We start from the raw sequence: 19,634 nt of genomic DNA, 5'->3' as shown, positions 1-19,634 counted from the left end.
TAGGAAAAAATGTTGGTCAACAGCACACACAGTACCAGCTATATGGAGTCTGAAGTCTAAAAGTCACATGAGCCCAGGATTACAAGACCAGGTCAAACAAGACACAAACAGATCCATTTCAAAGAAGGTAGGGTTTTGTGGTGATGGAAGAGCAAAAGACTTGACATTTTACACAACAAAATGTAAAATACCAACTTTTATATGGGCAAAGTGTTCAATAGACAAAGAAATAACTACATATGAAAACATTCAACATGACAAGGAAATGTAAATCAAACCTATAAAATAACAAAAACATATCCTTCCTATCTACCTACTGACCTACCGACCTATCTATCTATCTATCTATCTATCTATCTATCTATCTATCTATGTTTTTTGAGACAGGTTTTCTGTGTAGCCTTGGCTGCCGTGGAACTTGCTCTATAGACCAGGTTGGCCTTGAACTCACAGAGTTCAACTTGCCTCTGCCTCCCAAGTGCTAGAATGAGAGCCATGTATCACTACTGCCCAGCAATGCATCATCTCTTATAATGACTATAATAAAAAAGAAACAGATAGCAACTGTTCATAAGGATGTAGACAAAAAAGAATCCTGGTACAGTGAAATAACCATTATGAAAATTGTATGGCCATTCCTCAAAAACTTGAAATCAATGCTATACGTGGTGGCACACACCTGAAATTCCAGCACCCCAGAAGCTGTAAAAGAAGAAGGAATCACAAGTTTGAGACCAACCTGGCTTATACAATGAATTTCAGGTCAGTTTCTACTATATAGTAAGACCCTGTCTTAAAAACAAACCCAGACAAAAACAACAAACCAATATATCCTTTATGAAAAAAACTGTGCAGGTCTGTAGTCCCAGGCTGAGCTGGGAGGGTCACAATTCAGAGCCTGCCTGCCTACAGTGAGTTCAAGGGCAGCAAGGACATCTTAGAGAAACTCTGCTTCAAAAAGAAAAAAAAAAAAAAAAAAAAGTAGGCCCATCAACATGCCATCATGGGTAGGAGAGAAGATCACAGGGACCCACCCTCCACAGAACTGTGATTAGTTAGTGTTTGCTGAGGAAAAGGGAGTCAAGAGGAAATGGTGAATTAATGACATTGACAACAAAATAAAAATTTGTCCTGTGATAGAATCTACACCATGGGAAGGTGGTAACAGAACTTCACTTTGTCATCTGAAGTATTTACAGGTGTCTGCTATAGACAACACAATAAAAATATTATCATCAGAGGAAATAAAATAAAATTTAATTTTCCAACTTCATACTTTTGTTTTAGTATTTCAAAAATGTAGCATTCTATCAATTAATAGAAGAAGAAAACAAAACAAATTAGGAATTATTAGAAGAGTCAAAGACATGAAAAAAATTCTGTTTTCATGAATTTACTTATTTTCAAAATTGTTCTTATACTTTTCATATACTATATGCATAAATTCCTTTCACCTTGTATCTGAGAGTTATTCCAGATGGTGCTGGCAACCAGTGATGTCTGTTTTGCAAGCCCTGGTAATCGGAGGCATTGTGACACACTAAGTAAGGAAGCCACTTAAAACCACTGGATTGACTTTCAGTTAAAAGCATGTATTACAGGCTAACCATTTGATCCAATGAAGGCAATTGTACTTTTCAGCACTTTTTAAATTCATAATTATATCTTAAAGTTAAAAAAATTAAATTTACTCCTTACAACATAGAACTAGGTCACAGTTTTAAATTTTATTTCAGAAAAGAATTTAAGAAATCCATTGCTTAAAATCTACTTTACCCTATATCCGATTTGTGTGTCTTTTTAAAATTCACATTTTGATTTTCAAAATGCTAGACATAACAAATGACTGGCCTTCATTAATTCTAAAAACTTTAATAAAATTCTGGCAACACAGAGCATGCACCAAACATGACTTCATATTCACACAGGAGAACTTTTAAAACATCAAGGTGTCTTTGCTTTTGGCTCTTTGAGTTTCTTTTTCTTGATCTTCTAGACATGTTACTTTTAACTTCTTGTTGAAGATGAGATAGCTGCCTTCTTAGTTAGAATGTGTCCACACTCTCCACGTGGCTCCCTATTTTCATTCTCAATATCCTTTGTTCATTTTAGCTTGTGACTATTACTGTCAGATTCTAAAGACTAAGAATAACCATCACCAGGCCTTTCTCTCCATTGACTTTTCCTGACTTGTCTTGTGTGTATGAGGAATGTGGGCATGGATATATGCAGAGTATACACACAAAGTTACTACAACTGAGGAGAGCACAGTGAATATCTTACCTCACTAAATACCATTTTCTATATTAAGTACATAAAAAGAAATACCATCAAAATATTTTAGTAAAATAGAAGGTATTCTAGGAATCCCTTTCTTCTACTCTCTCTCTACCAGCATATGTTTTCATGAGAATAGTATTTAAACAAAGCAGCATGGATTTCAACAGAGTTTGAGATTTGCATTTACATGGCTACAAAGAACTTTTTTCCTCCTTTATGTTTACTGGCCAGCCGAAGTAATTCTTTGAGAACAGTTTAATTCATTTACCCACTTATGAACTCGATTGGTTTGGAGTACTTAAACTTTTTAATTCTTTACAGATGCTAAATATTAACCTCTCCTAGCTACATCTCTGGCAGTTTTCCTCCTGTTGGTAGCAGTCTTTTCCTCCTGTAGATTGCTTCCTTTGCTGTGAGCTTTGGAATTCTGTCCAGCCCCACCTCTCAATTCTTGCTGTTACTTCATGAGCTCCCTTTTCCTCTTCAAAAAATCCCTGCCCATTCTTACATCTGGAACTGTTTTTCCTACACTGTCCCTAGCATTTTGGAAGTTTGCTTTCTTTTATTAAGGTCTTTGATCTACTGTGAGTTGATTTTTGTGTATAGGGAAAAGTACAGATTAATTTCAATTTTCTACTTTTGAGCACTCTGTTTTCCACCACAATTTGCATAGAAGCTATCTTTCCTAAAATGTGAGTTTTCTCTGACAGAACTCAGGTGGCTGTCCGTGGTTCTGTTTGGGGACCTCTCTTCTAGTCTACTGGTCCCCAGGTATGATTTGTGCAGCCTTAACTCTACAGTGTAACTTTAAATCAAGTATTGTGATACTTCTAGCACTGCTCTTTTACCTCAGAATTATTTTGACTATTCAGTCTTTTGTGGTCCCATATAAATTTGGGGATGGTTTGTTCTGTTTACATGAAGAATGTCACTAGAATTTTGATGGAAACTACATGAAAATTGCAGGTTTGCTTTTGGTGTAATAATTATCTTTACAATATTAATTATGCCAGTCTTTTCACCTTAATCTTCTACTGTCTGTCTGTCTTTCTTTCTTTCTTTCTTTCTTTCTTTCTTTCTTTCTTTCTTTCTTTCCTGTTCAGTTTGTTTTGTTTTTTTTGTTTTTTGAGACAGGGTTTCTCTATGTAATCCTGACTGTCCTGGAATTAATTCTGTAGACCAGGCTAACCTTGAACTCAGAGATCTGCCTGCTTCCCAAGTGCTGGGATTAAAAGAGTGTGCCACCACCACCCGGCTCACGGTTCAGTTTTTATTGTGCAGGTATTTCACTTTCATATATATATATATATATATTCATATTCCTAGGTAACCTAAGTTCTTTGTTTTGTTTTAAGGCTATCATGAGTAGGCTTGCTTTCCTGATTTCTAAGTGTCTTCATCAATAGTAGAGATAAGCTTGTTTTTCTTGTATTGACTGTGAATCCTGCTACATTACTCCAAGTGTTTAATGGAATCTCAGAGTTTGGGTTTGACTATTTAGAGTCATGTTATCTGCAAAGAAAGATAGTTTGAGGTCTTCCTTCCCTTGCTCTAGGTAAGACTTGAAGTACTATACTGAATAAGAGTGGGGAAAGTAGACCCTCTTGTCTTGTTCCTACTTTCAGTCTCTCAACATTTAGTAAAATACTGCTGTTAAGACATTTCTTTCTATTCCTAGTTTCTCAGGGTGAGGATCCATCATCATCAAAGAATGCTAAATGCTTATAAAGATTGGTTTTTTGCACCTACTGAAGTGATCATGTGAGTCTACATACTGTATATACTGATTTCCAGAGAGTCAATTGCCCATGCATCCCTGGGAACAAGCCAATTTATTCACAGGAAATGGATCTTCGAATACATTGCTGAATTTGGTTTAAAGAGTTTTAATGAGAATTTCTGCATTCGTATTCATCAAGGAAATTGCTCCATAATTTTATCTTCTTAAAAAATATCTTCTTCTTTTTTTAAATATCCCAGGTTGTGTTGGTATATACCTTTAATCCCAGCACTTGGAAGGCAAAGGCAGGTAGATCTCTGTGAGTTTGAGACCAGCCTGGTCTAGAATGATTTCAAGGACAGCCAGGGCTACACAGAGAAACCCTGTCTCAAATTAAAAAAAAAAAAAAAAAAAAAAAAAAAAAAAAAAAAATCTTTACCTGTGTGCATCTGTGTGTGCACCTACTTATTACGGTACACAGTAGAGCTCAGAAGACAACTTTGGCAAATTCGTTGTCTCTTTCCACTGTGGATTCTGGGATCAAACTCAGATCATCATGCTTGTGCCACTGGCAACTTTACCCACTGGACCAGGACTCTATAATTCACGTGAGGCAAGAATTTCCACGTAAAATGGAGCTGAAGTGGGCTTCCTAGTGCTTGTAGTGGAGGTTCCATCCAATCCCCCTCCCCTATGTCTCTCCAAACCCTGCTGCATCTCAGAAAGCCCAACAAATGATGACCCCTCTCCCAGAGATGCTCAAGACCACTCCCCTGGGGTATTTAAACTGTCCCCGAGAAAACAGATTTGTCTCCCTTTTCCTTCTCCTCTCTGGGGGACTGGAAAGCCATCCGGGAGCATTGTATCCATTAAACGTGGGCTTTTTCAAATTCAGTTTGATTTGGTCTGATTTGGATTGTTGCATCGGTGGAGAGGCCTATTGGGCTGTAGAAACTGTTTACTAGTCTCACAGTCTCATGCAGGCCATGGTGCAGAGACACTGTGGCAGCCTGGCTTGAACACAGCATGGCAGATTCCCGCTGCAGCACAACACGCTGCAACACAACATGCTGCGTGCAGATTTAGCTTTTACTCATACAGACAAAAAAGGTTTATGGGCAGTGTACTACAAGCTGCCTGACAGAGGCATAGACCAGAGTCCAGGCGGTAAACACAGTTCCCAGAGCTGATGGTAAACATACCCAGCCAAGCTGGAAAGCCTAACTAGTTGGAGCCAGCAGCCAAAATGTCCACTTTACTCCTAGCAATGCTGTTTAGCAGATAAAAGACTCCTAGTCAAAAAATAAATAAATAAAAGATAAAGATATATAGTATAGACAAATTCAGAAAAAAAACCTCTAAACAGTTTATAATATGTTTAAAAATATACATAGGCTTGGGAGAGAAAAAGAAAAAAGGATAGAAAAAGTCCTTTAAAAAGAAATAGAGTAGCTGGGTGTGGTGGTTCATGCCTTTAATCCCAGTACCCAGGAGTCAGAGGCAGGTGGATCTCTATGATTTTAAGGCCAGCCTTGTTTACAGACTGAATCTCAGAACAGGCAAAAATACACAGAGAAACCATGTCTCAAAAAACAAAAAAAAACAAAAAAAAATAGAGTAATAAAAAAAAAGCCATGTAAAGATAGAAAGTCTGGGGCTGGAGAGATGGCTCAGGGGTTAAGAGCACTGACTGCTATTCCAGAGGTCCTGAGTTCAATTCCCAGCAACCACATGTGGCTCACAACCATCCATTATGAGATCTGGTGCCCTCTTCTGGTATGCAGATATACATGGAAGCAGAATGTTGACACATAATAAATAAAATCTTAAAAAAAAAAACCATAGAAAGTTTGGATACTGTATGTTATTGTGTTGTCTTTGAATTGTTTGACTGCTGAGGAAATAGTAGCAGCTGCTAGCAGACATTTGATTATAAATTTTGCTGCAAAAGTCCAACATATATATTTTGAAAATGTCTTGACTTCAAAATTTTAAGTCTAAGGACAAGTTACTTTGGGAAAGAGGTTCTGCTTTTGTTTCCACAGAAGATGAAAAGCTGTGGATTCCTTCCAGACTAATATGGTTTGAACAAGCAAGACCCCTGAAGCAGTGGCCCAGGTGATCCAACATCAAAAACAGCTGAGACAATGCAGCCTCAGACTACTACAGCCAGGATCTGGCCAGGTTTCTGCGTTTTCTTGGGATCCTCTTGGGATTGACAGCACCCCCAAACAGCAGGAAGCAGTTTGGAGATAAGTACACCCAAATTCCCAAATATTGTTTACAAATGTTTGTTTTCATGTAAATGGGGTTGGTTATAAATGGTTAATGATCACAGCCAATCTCTTTCTAAAGAAAGAAAAAGGGGGGGAATATGATAGAAATGAGAACATTGTATTGGTATGGATTTGGGTTTATTGATACAAATTTAAGGCCAATTTTGTTATATGTATATTGCTACTCTTGCTTAGATATTGTGTTTATACACTATTTTAAAAATTTAAAATACATATTATAGTCACCTATAATAGTCAGAAACTTGGGTTTTCTATATACAGAGAGATATATTTCAAATGGATAGCTACTCTTCAAAACCTTTCAAAGACTACAGAATATGGCATTTAAAATGGTTTATTATGGTTTTTCATGACAAAGAGACACACCTGCTCCTGGCAACACCAATTACGTCAAAGAGGAAGATGGGCATCAAAGAAATTCATTATGGAGTTTGCCTTTGACATAGCAGGACTAGCCATTTGGGCAAGAAACTGCTCTTGTCTGGACTGTTTGACTGTATGTTGTATAAACTGGACATGCAGGACACCCAGGAAACTGACTGCTGAACTTGCCAAAACAAGATGGGACAGGCCTTCAGGGTTCCTGTTTCATGGAAGAGTCTACCAGACATTCTACAGGACACAGAGAAAAATGACTGACAAACTGCCAAAACAGGTGGGACAATTTCAAATTTCCTGCTTCGCTGAGAAGTTTGCTAGACACTCCAGGCCTGTAGGCTGAAGATGGATGCTCCAGAGTCACAGAGGAATTTTGGGTGACTGTCCAGGCACTCAGATGTCTCTGTCAATTCTAAAGTTTACATATTATCCTTCTGGGGTCTTTAATAGAGTTGAAGACAGATATGGTTATAGATTTCCTTAGCTATAATAAAAGATAAGTTACACATAAAAGTTTAGACTCATAATGATAGATGACAGAATATTTTCTTTAAATTTTGCCAAATGTTAATGAACTAAATATTGTTACTATAGTTCTTACTTGAAAACTGTTTTGTTATATATAATTTTACTATGTTAACATTAAAACTTTTTATTTAGACAGAAAAGAGGAGATGATAAGGGAATGCCCTTCTGTATATATGTTTCACTTATTGGTTGATGAATAAAACACTGATTGTCCAGTAGCCAGGCAGAAGTATAGGTAGAGCTACCAGACTAGGAGAATTCTGGGGAGAGGAGCCACCAGGGAGATGCCATGTCACCATCAAAGGAGTAACGGTCCAGGCATTCTCCAGTAAGCCAAGACCACATGAAGATACATAGTTTAATAGAAATGGCTAAAAAATTAAGAGAGAGCTAGCCAGTAAGAAGCCTGAGCCATCAGCCAAACAGTTTCTAATTAATATTTGCCTCTGTATGTTTTGGGGGAACTAAGGAGCTGCAGGACCTGGCAGGAAAGAAACTCCATCTACAGGTTTCAGTATAATGAACAGCTTCATAAACTAAAGCTGGTAGCACTCCTTGTTTTTTCTGATTCTTACAATGGACTGAAAAGCACTGATGTTCATCTTTTCCACTAAGTTTAAATGTACTTATTTTTAGTGTACATACATGACATTATTTTGTCCTTTAAGAAACAATGCCTCAAGCCAAGCATGGTGGCATATACCTAAATCCCCGCACTGAAAAGCAGAGGCAGGCAGATCTCTGTGAGTCTGAGGCTAGCCTGGTCTACAGGGTGAGTGAGTTTCAGGACAGCTAAGGCTCTTACAAAGAGAAACCTTATCTCAAAAGCCCTGGTCAAAAAGGAGAAAAAAGAAATGATGTCTCCATTACAAAGAAATCATGATAAAAATAAAGAGTTCAAGATGGTATCAGTCCTAATGATAAACAGCAGCCAATTATGATGACAGGTGATCAATGCAAAGAAATTTTACAGTTTGTTAACATTTCTCCATTTCTATATTGTCCTAATAGAAAATCACATCTGGCTGGGCGTGGGGGCAAATCCCTTTAAACCCAGCTCCAAGGAGAGGAGACAGAAGGAGGTAGCTTTCTGTTAAGTTCAAGGCCAACCTATTCTACATAGTGAGTTCAGGCCAGTCAAAGTGAAAGCACACCACTCTTATAGTACAGGAGAGCAAACATGCCATCTCCGGTCACATTTTACTAATAAAAAACTGGCAATTACTAAAGTGACCAAGAATATGTTTGATTTCTTCTTAGTCACCTGTCATAAAAGACTGAGCCTTTTTTAGCTTTTATTCTTTGTGTTTAGCTTTGAGTGAAGTATATAATTATATAATTTTATATATAACAAATACATAATTATATATTTATATAATCTTTGAAATACTTATCAGTTTCTTTTGCAAGCTTTTTTTCCAACAGTATACAACCAGTGACTGCTGTATTTTCTAAAACTGTCCTTAGAACTACAGCAAAGGTATTTCCACCAGTCAATAAGATATCTATCAGTCCTAGTGACTACCATGTCCTCTCCTAGGTAAGGATCATGTAAATAGTGACAACAGTCATGGCAGATAAGGCCCTGGTAGATGATCATGACAGATGGAGGCAGACAGTGGTGGTACTAGCTTAGAAGCAGCTAAGAGTAAGTATAATACAACCATGTAGCAATCAAGGGTGAGGGAAGGTGTGAACAGAAAATTTTATCATTAAATATATGGTAGAATTAAATAGAGAATCCAATCAATCCTACTTTTTTTTGAGAGAGAAAGAGAACTTATCATTACTATAAACATTGCAAATTACAAATGTTTCAGCTTTGTATATTCTATTGGTTTAATTATGGTAGGCATTACGAGTATATATTTTACAGCTTACTATAATAAAGGTTTTCAAAGTATTCCCTAACAATCCTCTAACTTTCACAAGAATCTATCATGATTGTCTCCCATATATTTTTAATTTTATAAATTTGAATTCTCTCTCCCCTAGCATTTCCTCTCCCTCCATCTGCCCTTGCCAGCTGTATTTCACTACTTTTTATATTGTTCTTTTTAATCCTAATTCATTCTACCCCTGTTATTATTTTGTCCCAGCTATTAAGGATGAAGGGGTTGTGTGTGTGTGTGTGTGTGTGTGTGTGTGTGTGTGTGTGTGTGTGTGTGTGTGTGTGTGTGTGTGTGTGTGTACTGAGGACTTTGAGGTGAATCATTAGATTATTTGTTTGAGATTTATTGGGTTTGATTTTTTTTCCGTAAGTCCTCAGCTCTTAGATTTGCTCTATCCCAAAGGTTACAGTAAATTGTGTTTTTATTTTCATTTGAATCTACAAATTTTTTAATTCCCTCTCTGATTTCTTCAGTGACCCAGCAATCATTCAGAAATGTATTACTTGGGGCTGGGGATGTGGTTAATTCAGGAAAGTCCTTTCTGAGCAAGCACAGGATGAGAATTAGAGTCCCAGAACATATGTTAAAAAAGAAATAGAAAAAGAGACTAGGGATGATGGCAAACACCTGTAATCATAGAGATGAGAAAGAAGAGACTAGGTCTCAATCAGCTTTATATTATTTTAAACAAAAGAAAAAGTTACAGTCTGAGGAATGTTGGCTTCTGGCCTCTAGTCACATCTACATACATGCATATATACTTGAGTGTGTGCATCTAAATACACACACTCACATGCGCGCACGCGCAAGCGCGCACAAACGAGAGAGAGAGAGAGAGAGAGAGAGAGAGAGAGAGAGAGAGAGTAGGGGATAGGAGGAGGAGGAAGGGGGAGAGGGGGAGAAATTTCCATGTATGTATTGTTTATTTTCCTGTTGATTTCTAGTTTCATTCTATTGTAATCTTGTGAAATTATCTCAGTTCTTTTTATTTCTTAACTATTGGATTAAGGCCCACATATGGTATATACCTTGAGTAGTGTTGTGAAGAAAGTATATTCTCCAGCTGATGGGTAGATTGTTTGTAGATATGTGTTAATTCCATTGGACCTATGACACAGTCTGTCTGAAATTTCTTTTTTGCTTTTCTTTTTGTTTGTCTAGAAGACCTCTATTGTAGAACAAGAAATAGTATTCTAATCTGGGTCCAACTATTCCTGTATGTCCAACAGTATTTGTTTTATGAAATTCAGTAAATCAAAATTCTGTGCTAGGTATTTATAATCATTATATCATCATCTTTGAATTTTCCCCTCATAAACAAGTAGTACCCTTCTTTATCTCTTCTAACTTGGGCTTGAAGTCTACTTTTTCAGATATAAGAATGGCCACTTCTGCCTGTTTCCTGCTTCTAATTGCTGGGTAGACACACAGCTTTCCATTCTTTGACTTCCGCTCTGTATGTAATTTTACCACTAAGGTCTGTCTCATAAACAATGAACAGTTGGATCTTGATTTTTTTTTTTTGGTTTGGTGGGGGAGGGGAAGTAAAGACTTACTTTTATTGTATATGTATGTACACCACATATATGGCAAGTGCATGCAGAGGCCAGGAGAGATTATCAGGTGCTCTAGAACTAGAATTATGTAAGACTGTAAACCACCACAGGAGTGCTAGGAAAGGAACCTGAGCCCTGTGCAAGAGGAGTGAGTGCACTTAACTGCTGAGCCATCTCTCTGGTGCCTGGCTCTTGAATTTTGATTCACTCAGTTGGTTTATGGTCTTTACTTGGGGAACTGGGAGCATTAACATTCAGGGTTACTACTAAAGGACACTTGCTGGTTTCTATAATTTTGATGATTATTTCCTTAGTTGGTATTTTAGTTAAGGTTTCTACTTCTATGATAAACACCATGACCAACAGCAACTTGTTGAGAAAACAGCTTATTTCATCTCACACATCTAGGTAACAGTCTAAGCTCCACCCACCAGTTATCAGTTATCAGTTAGGAAAATGTTCCACAGGTCAATGTGGTGGTGGCTTTTCCTCAACTGAGATTCCCTCTTCCCAAATGATTCTGTCTTATATCGAGTTGACATAAAACTAACCAGCACAGGTGGCTAAAGTAATGTTTGCTGTTTCTTTTTCCTTGGTTTATCTTAGGTGATTCCTGATATATTTAGGTGGATATATTTGTTTCTCTTCTAGTTCTTGTTTGCTACTCTTTCCTCTCATCAGATATTTATGTTGCTATACTCTACAGCTGTGACTGGCTTTCTCCCCTCTTCTTCCTCCTGTGTATAGAATTCTTTTAAGTATCTTATGTAGTGCTGGTTTGGTGATAATTAATTGCTTTCATTTGTGCTGGTCTTGAACCGTCTTTATTTCTCCATCAATTAAAAATATGAATTTGGTAGATATAATCCTGTTTGGCAGTTACTTTAGGATTTAAAGTACAGGCCTCCATGCTTTTCTAGCTTTTAGGGCTTCTTCTGGGACCTCTGAGATTATTCCAAGGAGTTTGCCTTTATAAATGAATCTGTTTTGTCTAGAAGCATTCAATGATTTCTTTGCTCTGGAATTGTCACATTTTAACCAGGGCATCTCCCGGGGCAGTTCTTTTCTGATCATGTCTAACTGGGGGTCTAAACATCTCCAGTATGTCTGTTTCTTCCCCTAGATAAAGACATTTTCTGATTTGATTTAACTAGTGTTTATTCTAGGTCTCAAGTTTTTGTCTCAGTTCCCTTTTCTACTCAATGGATTCATTGGGTTGCTTTCTTATTTGTGTCCTGAAGTTCTTGGTTGCTGTTGTCTACATGAACTTTGTCTCAATCATGTGTCCTAGCACTTTCCTCAGTGTGATATTGTATGCTGGTGAAGCTTTCTACTACATTTTTTTAAATTTAGTTTTTTCCATTCTCTTTTTCAAAATTTCAATTTTCATGCTTAATTTTTCTTCTGTTTTTCAATTTCTCCACACTGCTAGTTTTCTTGTAGATCCCAAACACATTTCCTTATCACATTCATTTGTTTGTTTGAATCCTCTTTGAAATACATGATTATCTTTACATGTAGTGTTTTAAATTTTTTGGAATTCCGCTATTTCATTATCTTTGGTTTCAGTTACTAAGGAGTTGTAGGCTATGGAAGGTGTCTACTAGCTTGCTTTTTCATGCTGTTTTTAAAATTCTGTTTTATAATGTGTATGTGAAGAGATGGGAAGGTTTTTAAGTTTATTTCCCCAACTAATGGGTAGTCTTCTCTTCAGTTTATAATCCCCACTACTAATTGAGGACAGAAGCAGACCAAGGTCATGAAAACAACAAATTGATAACAAATCAAGTATTAAAGTGAAACAAAAAGCACTGTCTCACTCCAGCCATCAATAATGAGGCATGATGGATCCTTTTCCCACATAGATCCTTCTACATACAGTGTCTGCTTTTCACACAATAGCAAACTCATGTAACATACTAGGTTTGTAGTGATTTATTCTGGTTTCCTTTTTGCTTTAATTTGCAGCAACAGCATAGGTACAGCGGATTCTCTCCCTTCCTTACCACTTTGTCCAATGTTGTAAGCTGGTATCTATTGCTTTCTTCGTAAATCTACAAGATTTCTGATTTCACATAGTTTCTGAATATCTAATGTTTACTGTAGCCTACTCTCATCTTTTCACACAATCACCTTGCTCTGCAGTAAGGGATCCAGTATTTTCTTTCAGGTTCATGAAGACACAGAACTCTTGTCTCTACCCACCCATGTTCTAAGTCTTAGACTGCTTAGAATCTAAACTTCATTAAGTTTCATGAGAGAAGGTAGTCCACCAAAGACAAGAAAACGGTGTTGTAGATCTAGTTGAAGACTCCTTTTCTTTTCATGAGTTAGGCTTGGGAAAGATAATTCACCAAAATAAGATCTTCAAAAACAATACCTTAGGTCTTCAACTTAAGCATTAAAATTTCAATGAGAAGAGATGGAAATGTCTTTCTAATAAACCCTCTTCATCACAAAGTCCATGATATACATTTTTATACTTCAAAAGAAATGTGAAGCCTTCATGTATCAATCACTGTATATGAAATGCCATATTCTACACAGAAACAGTCTACACACTGTGCTTGCATGAAATTATAGTGTCCTGTGCCATCACAAGCCTCTTGGTATTAAGCATATATTAATCAAATAAGCATATATATATATATATATATATATATATATATATATATATACAAACAAAGGGGGCAATAATAATAGTACCATCTGATGATCATCATTTTCCTATTCCCATGTACCACTTGGGAATTTACCACTTGGATTAACTCACTTAATCACTGCATTTGATAATCATATCAATTTTATAAAGAAAAAAAACCCACACATGAAAAACCTAGGAAAGTCAATCTGAGGCTACTTTTCAATCTGGAGTTCATATAATATAAAGAAACAGGAAGATCAGGAATTTAAGACCAATATGAGCTACCTATTTAACCTGTCTGAGGAAAAAAAAATACCTAAAACATCACAACTAAGTATCATCATTTGTCTGCCTGAACTTGGGACAATCATGTTCCCTGGACATAGCTCCCCATGAGAATAATAACTTGCCCTGTCTAAGGCCAGCCATAATTATCAAGATATGGGTATTTTCATAAACAGGAACTAGATATCATTTCAATATTATAATAAGGAAATTGCTGGGTAAAATGTATATGACATAAACAAGCTTATAATTTTAACTCAACCATAATTTTTACACTTCAATTTACATTATTAATGCTCATTTTACCCTGCTTAAGTTTTTCTGGTTTGGTGTTTGTTTTTATGTTTTGTTTTGTTTTGTTTTTTCTTTCCTTTTGAGACAGGGTTTCTCTGTGTAGCTTTGGGGCCTGTCCTGGAACTAGTTCTTGTAGACCAGGCTGGTCTCAAACTTAGAAATCCACCTGCCTTTGCCTCTCAAGTCCTGGAATTAAAGTGTGTGCCACCACCACCTGGCCTGCTTAAGTTCTTAACCAAGTCATCTCTAACAAAGAGTCAACAACATGAAAACCATTTCCGGATCCCCATGCCCCTGATGGCTCTTTACATCTTCAGTTCTTTCAGTGAAAACACGCTCAGTCTAAGTTTTGCATTCTAAATGTTCTCATAATCTTCCAAACCACAAAAATCTGCATTCACTGTCATTCGAAGTTTACATTCTTGACATTTTGTGTGCTTAAAACTAGATTTGTAGGCATCACTTTCCTGGAATACATTCTATCATTTCAGTCCCTGGTAGGATGGTAAATAATGTTAGTAAATGAGCCTCAATTACATTGGTTTTAGAGCAAACATACTGACCTTGAAGTGAGACTGAAGGAAACAGCAAATCCAGGAAGAAAACGTGAAAGAGAAAGTTAGAAAGAATTAATTAAGGACAATAATAAAAAATACTAACATTCATGAATGGGGTAAGGCATAAAACACAGAATGAAGAGGACAGAACCATAGAGATTCTTCACAGGTTGGAAAAATCAAAACTCCAGATCTCAACAGATACATTTCCTATCAGAGTTAAGTACTTTATTTGATGAAAATTCTTAAAAATGTTTGTCCAACTTGACCACTTCCTGTAGTGTGGAACACATTTCTTAAAGACAATGGGGAGGAATGTCAATTCTGTCATTTAAAAAGTTAGAACCAGCTTTAGTGAGTGGTTTGTGTGTGTTTTTTAAACATTTCTTTGTATATTTATTTTGTATGTATGTGTGTGGGCACATGTACACATGCTATGGCATGTGTGTAGAAATCAGAAGACAAATTGTAGGAGTTTATACTTTCACTCCACCATGTGTGTTCCTGATCAACAGGCTTGGTGGCAAGCATCTTTACCAGCCAAGCCATCTAGCCAGTGCCAGCAGTAGAGGCTATACAGTTTCGGTCAGTGGAAGCTTTTTTTTTTTTTAATAATTTATTTTTATTTTGCGTGCATGAGTATTTTATCTGCATGTATGTCTGTTTAAGGGTATTAGATCCTGGAGCTGCCTTGTGGGTGTTGGTAACTGAACCCCAGTCCTCTGGAAGAGCAGTCAGCTCTTAACCACTATGCCATCTCTGCAGCTTCCCAGCTGAGTTTTTAATACTCCACCTTAAGTCTGGTTACTCCCTCAGTACCCTATCTCATGGAGAGGACCCAAGACATCGAAAAGAAAAGGTACAACACAGACAGCTTCAGTTCCTCTTAGATTACAAATACCCTAGAAAAAATCTGAAATAATCTTCTAAGTCAATTTTTCCGTAATCATAACATTCCTCAATTTACCTCTACTAAGTTCCTTGAATAATATAATCTAACAACAATAATAGCTGTATTTAAAAAAAAAATTCATTTCCAACACTGTTCAGCATTAAGACCTACAAAGCAGCCATATTTAAGCTCTCTACAGCACAAAGGTCTGATGAGTCATTATTGTCTTTTATAATAGGAAGGTTTCTCTTTCTGAAAATCAGTCAGTTTAACTAAAATGACTACTGCTTCCTCAGCAGTTAAGATTTATAATGCTAGTGACATCATGATTGTTTTCATGACCTAATTTTTACTTTAAGAATCAAAACCAGGCCGGCCTGACCCCTACTGTGGATCTCTCTGGGCCTGTGCCTGCTTAGAGTGGACCCGGCCAGGCAGGGAGGGGCTCACTGAGTCTGGAAACACCTCACTCTTCCTTCCCCTTTCCATGGCCAGAACGACCTTTACCGAGTGAGGACACTACCAGGAGAGGCAAGACCATCCAGAGCAGCAGACATTGAAGTCTTGGCCCACACACACCACCGGGTGACAAGAGGAGATACAGAGACCCTACTTGCACTCACTGGAAGAAGACAAGGGAAGAAGACTGAACAAGTGAAGAACACACTCAACAACAGAAAGACCAATATGACACCATCAGAATCTAGGGACTCCACACGAGCAACATCTGAAAATCTCAACACACAGAGTATGAAGACGAGATGGATCTCAAAAATGATCTTAGGAAGATGATAGAGACCTTTAAAGAGGAAACAAGAAAATCCCTAAAAGAAATAGAAGAAAAAACAAGCAAAAATTACAAGAAATGGCGGAAAAGACAAACCAAAGAATTCAAGAAGTAAACAAATCTCTTAAACAATCTAAAGAAAGCCAAGAAAAAACAACCAAACAAGTGAAGGAAACACTGAACACAGTTCAAGGCATGAAAGCTGAAAAGGAATAATAAAGAAAACACAGAATGAGGCGATGCTGGAAATAGAAAGGCTGGAAGCTGAGAGTATAACCAATAGAATTCAAGAGATAGAAGAGAGAATCTCAGTTGTTGAAGACTCGCTAGAGGATATACAGTCATTAACCAAAGAAAATCTCAAGTCCAACAAATCCCTAACACAAAATATCCAGGAAATATGGGACACTGTGAAAAGGCCGAACCTAAGAATAATAGGTATATAAGAAGGTGAAGAAATACAGCTCAAAGGTACAGAAAACATATTCAACAAAATCATAGAAGATAACTTCCCCAACCTACAGAAGGATATGCCTATGAAAGTACAAGAAGCTTGCAGAACACCAAACAGACTGGACCACAAAAAGAAGTCCCCTCGACACATAATAATCAAAACACCAAACCTACAGAATAAAGGGAAAATATTAAGAGCAGCAAAGGAAAAAGGCCAAGTAACAAATAAAGGCAGACCTATCAGAATCACTCCCAACTTCTCAATGGAAACACTGAAAGCCAGAAGGTCCTGAATAGATATCCTACAAACACTAAGGGAGCATAGATGCCAACCCAGACTACCCAGACTACCACACACCTATGAACACCTTATTTTTGACAAAGATGTTAAATCTATACAATGGAAAAAAGATAGCATCTTCAACAAATGGTGCTGGCACAACTGGATTCGGACATGCAGAAGATTGCAGATAGATCCATATCTGTCGTCATGCACAAAACTTAAGTGCAAATGGATCAAAGATCTCAACATAAATCCAGCCACACTGAATCTTCTAGAAGAGAAAGTAGGATATACCCTTGAATGAAGAGGCACAGGAGACTGCTTCCTGAACATTATACCAGTAGCACAGATATTGAGATCTACAATTAATAAATGGGACCTCCTGAAATTGAGAAGCTTCTGTAAGGCAAAGGAAGCAATCAGTAAGACAAAAACGACAGCCCACAGAATGGGAAAAGATCTTCACCAACCCCAATCTGACAGAGGGCTGATTTCCAAAATATACAATGAACTCAAGAAGCTAGCCACCAAAACACCCATCAATGAAATTTAAAAGTGGGGCACAGAACTTAATAGACAATTCTCAACAGAGGAATCTAAAATGGCTGAAAGACATTTAAGAAAGTCCTCAAAATCCTTAACCATCAGAGAAATGCAACTCAAAACAACTCTGAGATACTATCTTACAACGGTCAGAATGGCTAAAATCAAAAACACCAATGACAATCTATTCTGGAGAGGATGTGAAGAAAAAGGAACACTCCTCCATTTGCTGGTGGGAGTGCAAACTTGTAAGACCACTCTGGAAATCAGTATGGCAGTTGTTCAGGAAAATGGGAATCAGTCTACCTCAAGATCCAGCAATTCCTCTCTTGGGCATATACCCAAATAATGCAAATACATACAACAAGGACATAACGTTCAACCATGTTCATAGCAGCATTGTTTGTAACAGCCAGAACCTGGAAGAGACCTAGATGCCCCTCAACTGAAGATTGGATAGAGAAAATGTGGTACAATTATACAATGGAGATACTACTCAGCAGAAAAAAGCAATGGAATCTTGAAGTTCACAGGCAAATGGATGGAACTAGAAAAAACCATCCTGAGTGAGATAACCCAGTCACAAAAAGACAAACATGTTATGTACTCACTCATATACAAATTTTAGACATACAGCAAAGGATTACCAGCCTACAGTCCTCTTCACCAAAGAAACTAGGAAACAAAGAAGGACTCTAAGGGAAAATGCATGAACCCCTGTGAATGGGAAGAGGCAGGATCTCCTGAGCTAATTGGGAGCATGAGGGTAGGGAAGAGGGAGCTGCCAGAATGAGAGGGGGAGAAGAGGAGGGGAGAGGAGGAAATGGAGGAGCAGAAATGTTGAGTCAGGGGAAGAATAGAGGAGAGAAGGATAAGAGATACTATAACAGAGCAAGCCATTATAGGTCCAAGGAGAGATCTGATACTAGGGAGATTTCCAGAGATCTACAAGGATGACACAAACTGATAATCTAGGCAATGGTGCAAACAATAGCCTGAATGCCCTTCCACTATGATGAGACTGATGACTACTTTTTATGCCATTCTAGAGCCCTCATCCAGTGGCTGATGGAAGCAGAGGCAGACACCCACAGATATACACTGAACTGAATTCTGGAACCTAGTTGCAGAGAGGGAGGAATGAAGATCGAAGGGGTCGGTACCAGGCTGGTGAAACCCACAGAAACAACTGGCTTGAACAAGAGGAAGTACATTGACCCCAGACTGCTGCCTGGGAGGCCAGCATGGGACAGATACAGACCCCTGAACATAGATGTCAATGAGGAGGCCTCTGCACTCTAGGGGGCCCCTGGTAGTGGATTAGTATTTTTCCCTGGTGTAAAAAGGGACTTTGAGAGCCCATCCCACATCTCAGCCTGGACACATGGGGGAGGGCCTAGGCCCGGCCCAGGATCATGTGGTAGACTTTCGGGAGCCCCGTCGAGGGCCCTACCCAGCCTGGGGAGTGGAGGGTGGATGGGGTGGGGGTAGGTGGGAGGTTGGGGGAACGGTTGGGGGGAGGGGAGGGAGAGGGAGGAGTGATTGACATGTGAAGCAAGCTTGTTCCTAATTTGAACTAATATAAAAAAATTACAAAAACAAAAAAGAATCAAGAACAGAGCATTCATCTCTCTCTGACCCCTAACTGTAGACACAGTGGAACCAACTGCCTCACATTCCCACAATGCCTTTCCCACCATGATGAACTACACTCTCAAACCATGAGCCAAAATAAATTGTTCTTCCTTTAAATTGCTTCTTGTAAGAAATTTGGTTACCACAACTAAGTAACTAATACAGTAAATTGCTACCAAGGAGTGGGACTGTTGATGTAATAAAGTTGACCATGTGGTTCTTCGGCATTTGGAACTGATTTGTAAAAGTAATGCAGAGGAGTTTGAAGCAGGACACCAAAGAAGCCCTAAAATGTAAGCCAAGATTAACGGGCCATTCTGGTGAGAGTTTGGAAGACCCAGATGTTAATAGAAATGCAGATAGCAAAGGCCTGGTTCAAAAGGTTTCAGAGGGAAATGATGGCTATCAGAAAGTGGGCTAAAGCCCACTCATATTCTGGCAAAAACGCTTCTTGTTTTCCACCTGTGTCCTACAAACTTAGGGTGAATTCCAAAGCAATGGACTAAGCTCTTCGGCAGAAGAAATTTCAAGATCACATAACATACAGACTGACTGCTCTTCCTCAGATTTACAGTGAAACAGAGCAGAAATATATGGAAATCTATTTCTT

At 37.9% G+C, this 19,634-nt stretch overlaps 1 protein-coding gene across 6 annotated transcripts in view; it reads right to left on the bottom strand.

Annotated features, from left to right (window-relative positions):
* Erc1 (ELKS/RAB6-interacting/CAST family member 1) overlaps positions 1-19,634 on the bottom strand; it is a 307,389-nt gene that overhangs the window by 176,685 nt on the left and 111,070 nt on the right. For 4 of the 6 annotated variants that reach the window (XR_004770988.1, XM_027429286.2, XM_027429282.2 and 1 more), the window contains one exon: positions 14,438-14,449. The exons of the other annotated variants lie outside the window; for them this stretch is intronic. Coding sequence is in view for 3 of the 4 variants with exons in the window: in XM_027429286.2 (XP_027285087.1) it covers positions 14,438-14,449 (12 nt within the window). In the remaining variant the exon portion in view is untranslated. The remainder of the gene's footprint in view (positions 1-14,437; positions 14,450-19,634) is intronic. 6 annotated transcript variants of the gene reach the window in all.

Source organism: Cricetulus griseus, chromosome 8 (assembly GCF_003668045.3).
Source record: "Cricetulus griseus strain 17A/GY chromosome 8, alternate assembly CriGri-PICRH-1.0, whole genome shotgun sequence".
NCBI lineage: Eukaryota > Metazoa > Chordata > Mammalia > Rodentia > Cricetidae > Cricetulus > Cricetulus griseus.
Note: the sequence above shows the minus strand (reverse complement) of the source record. Positions and strands in the feature narration are given on the sequence as shown.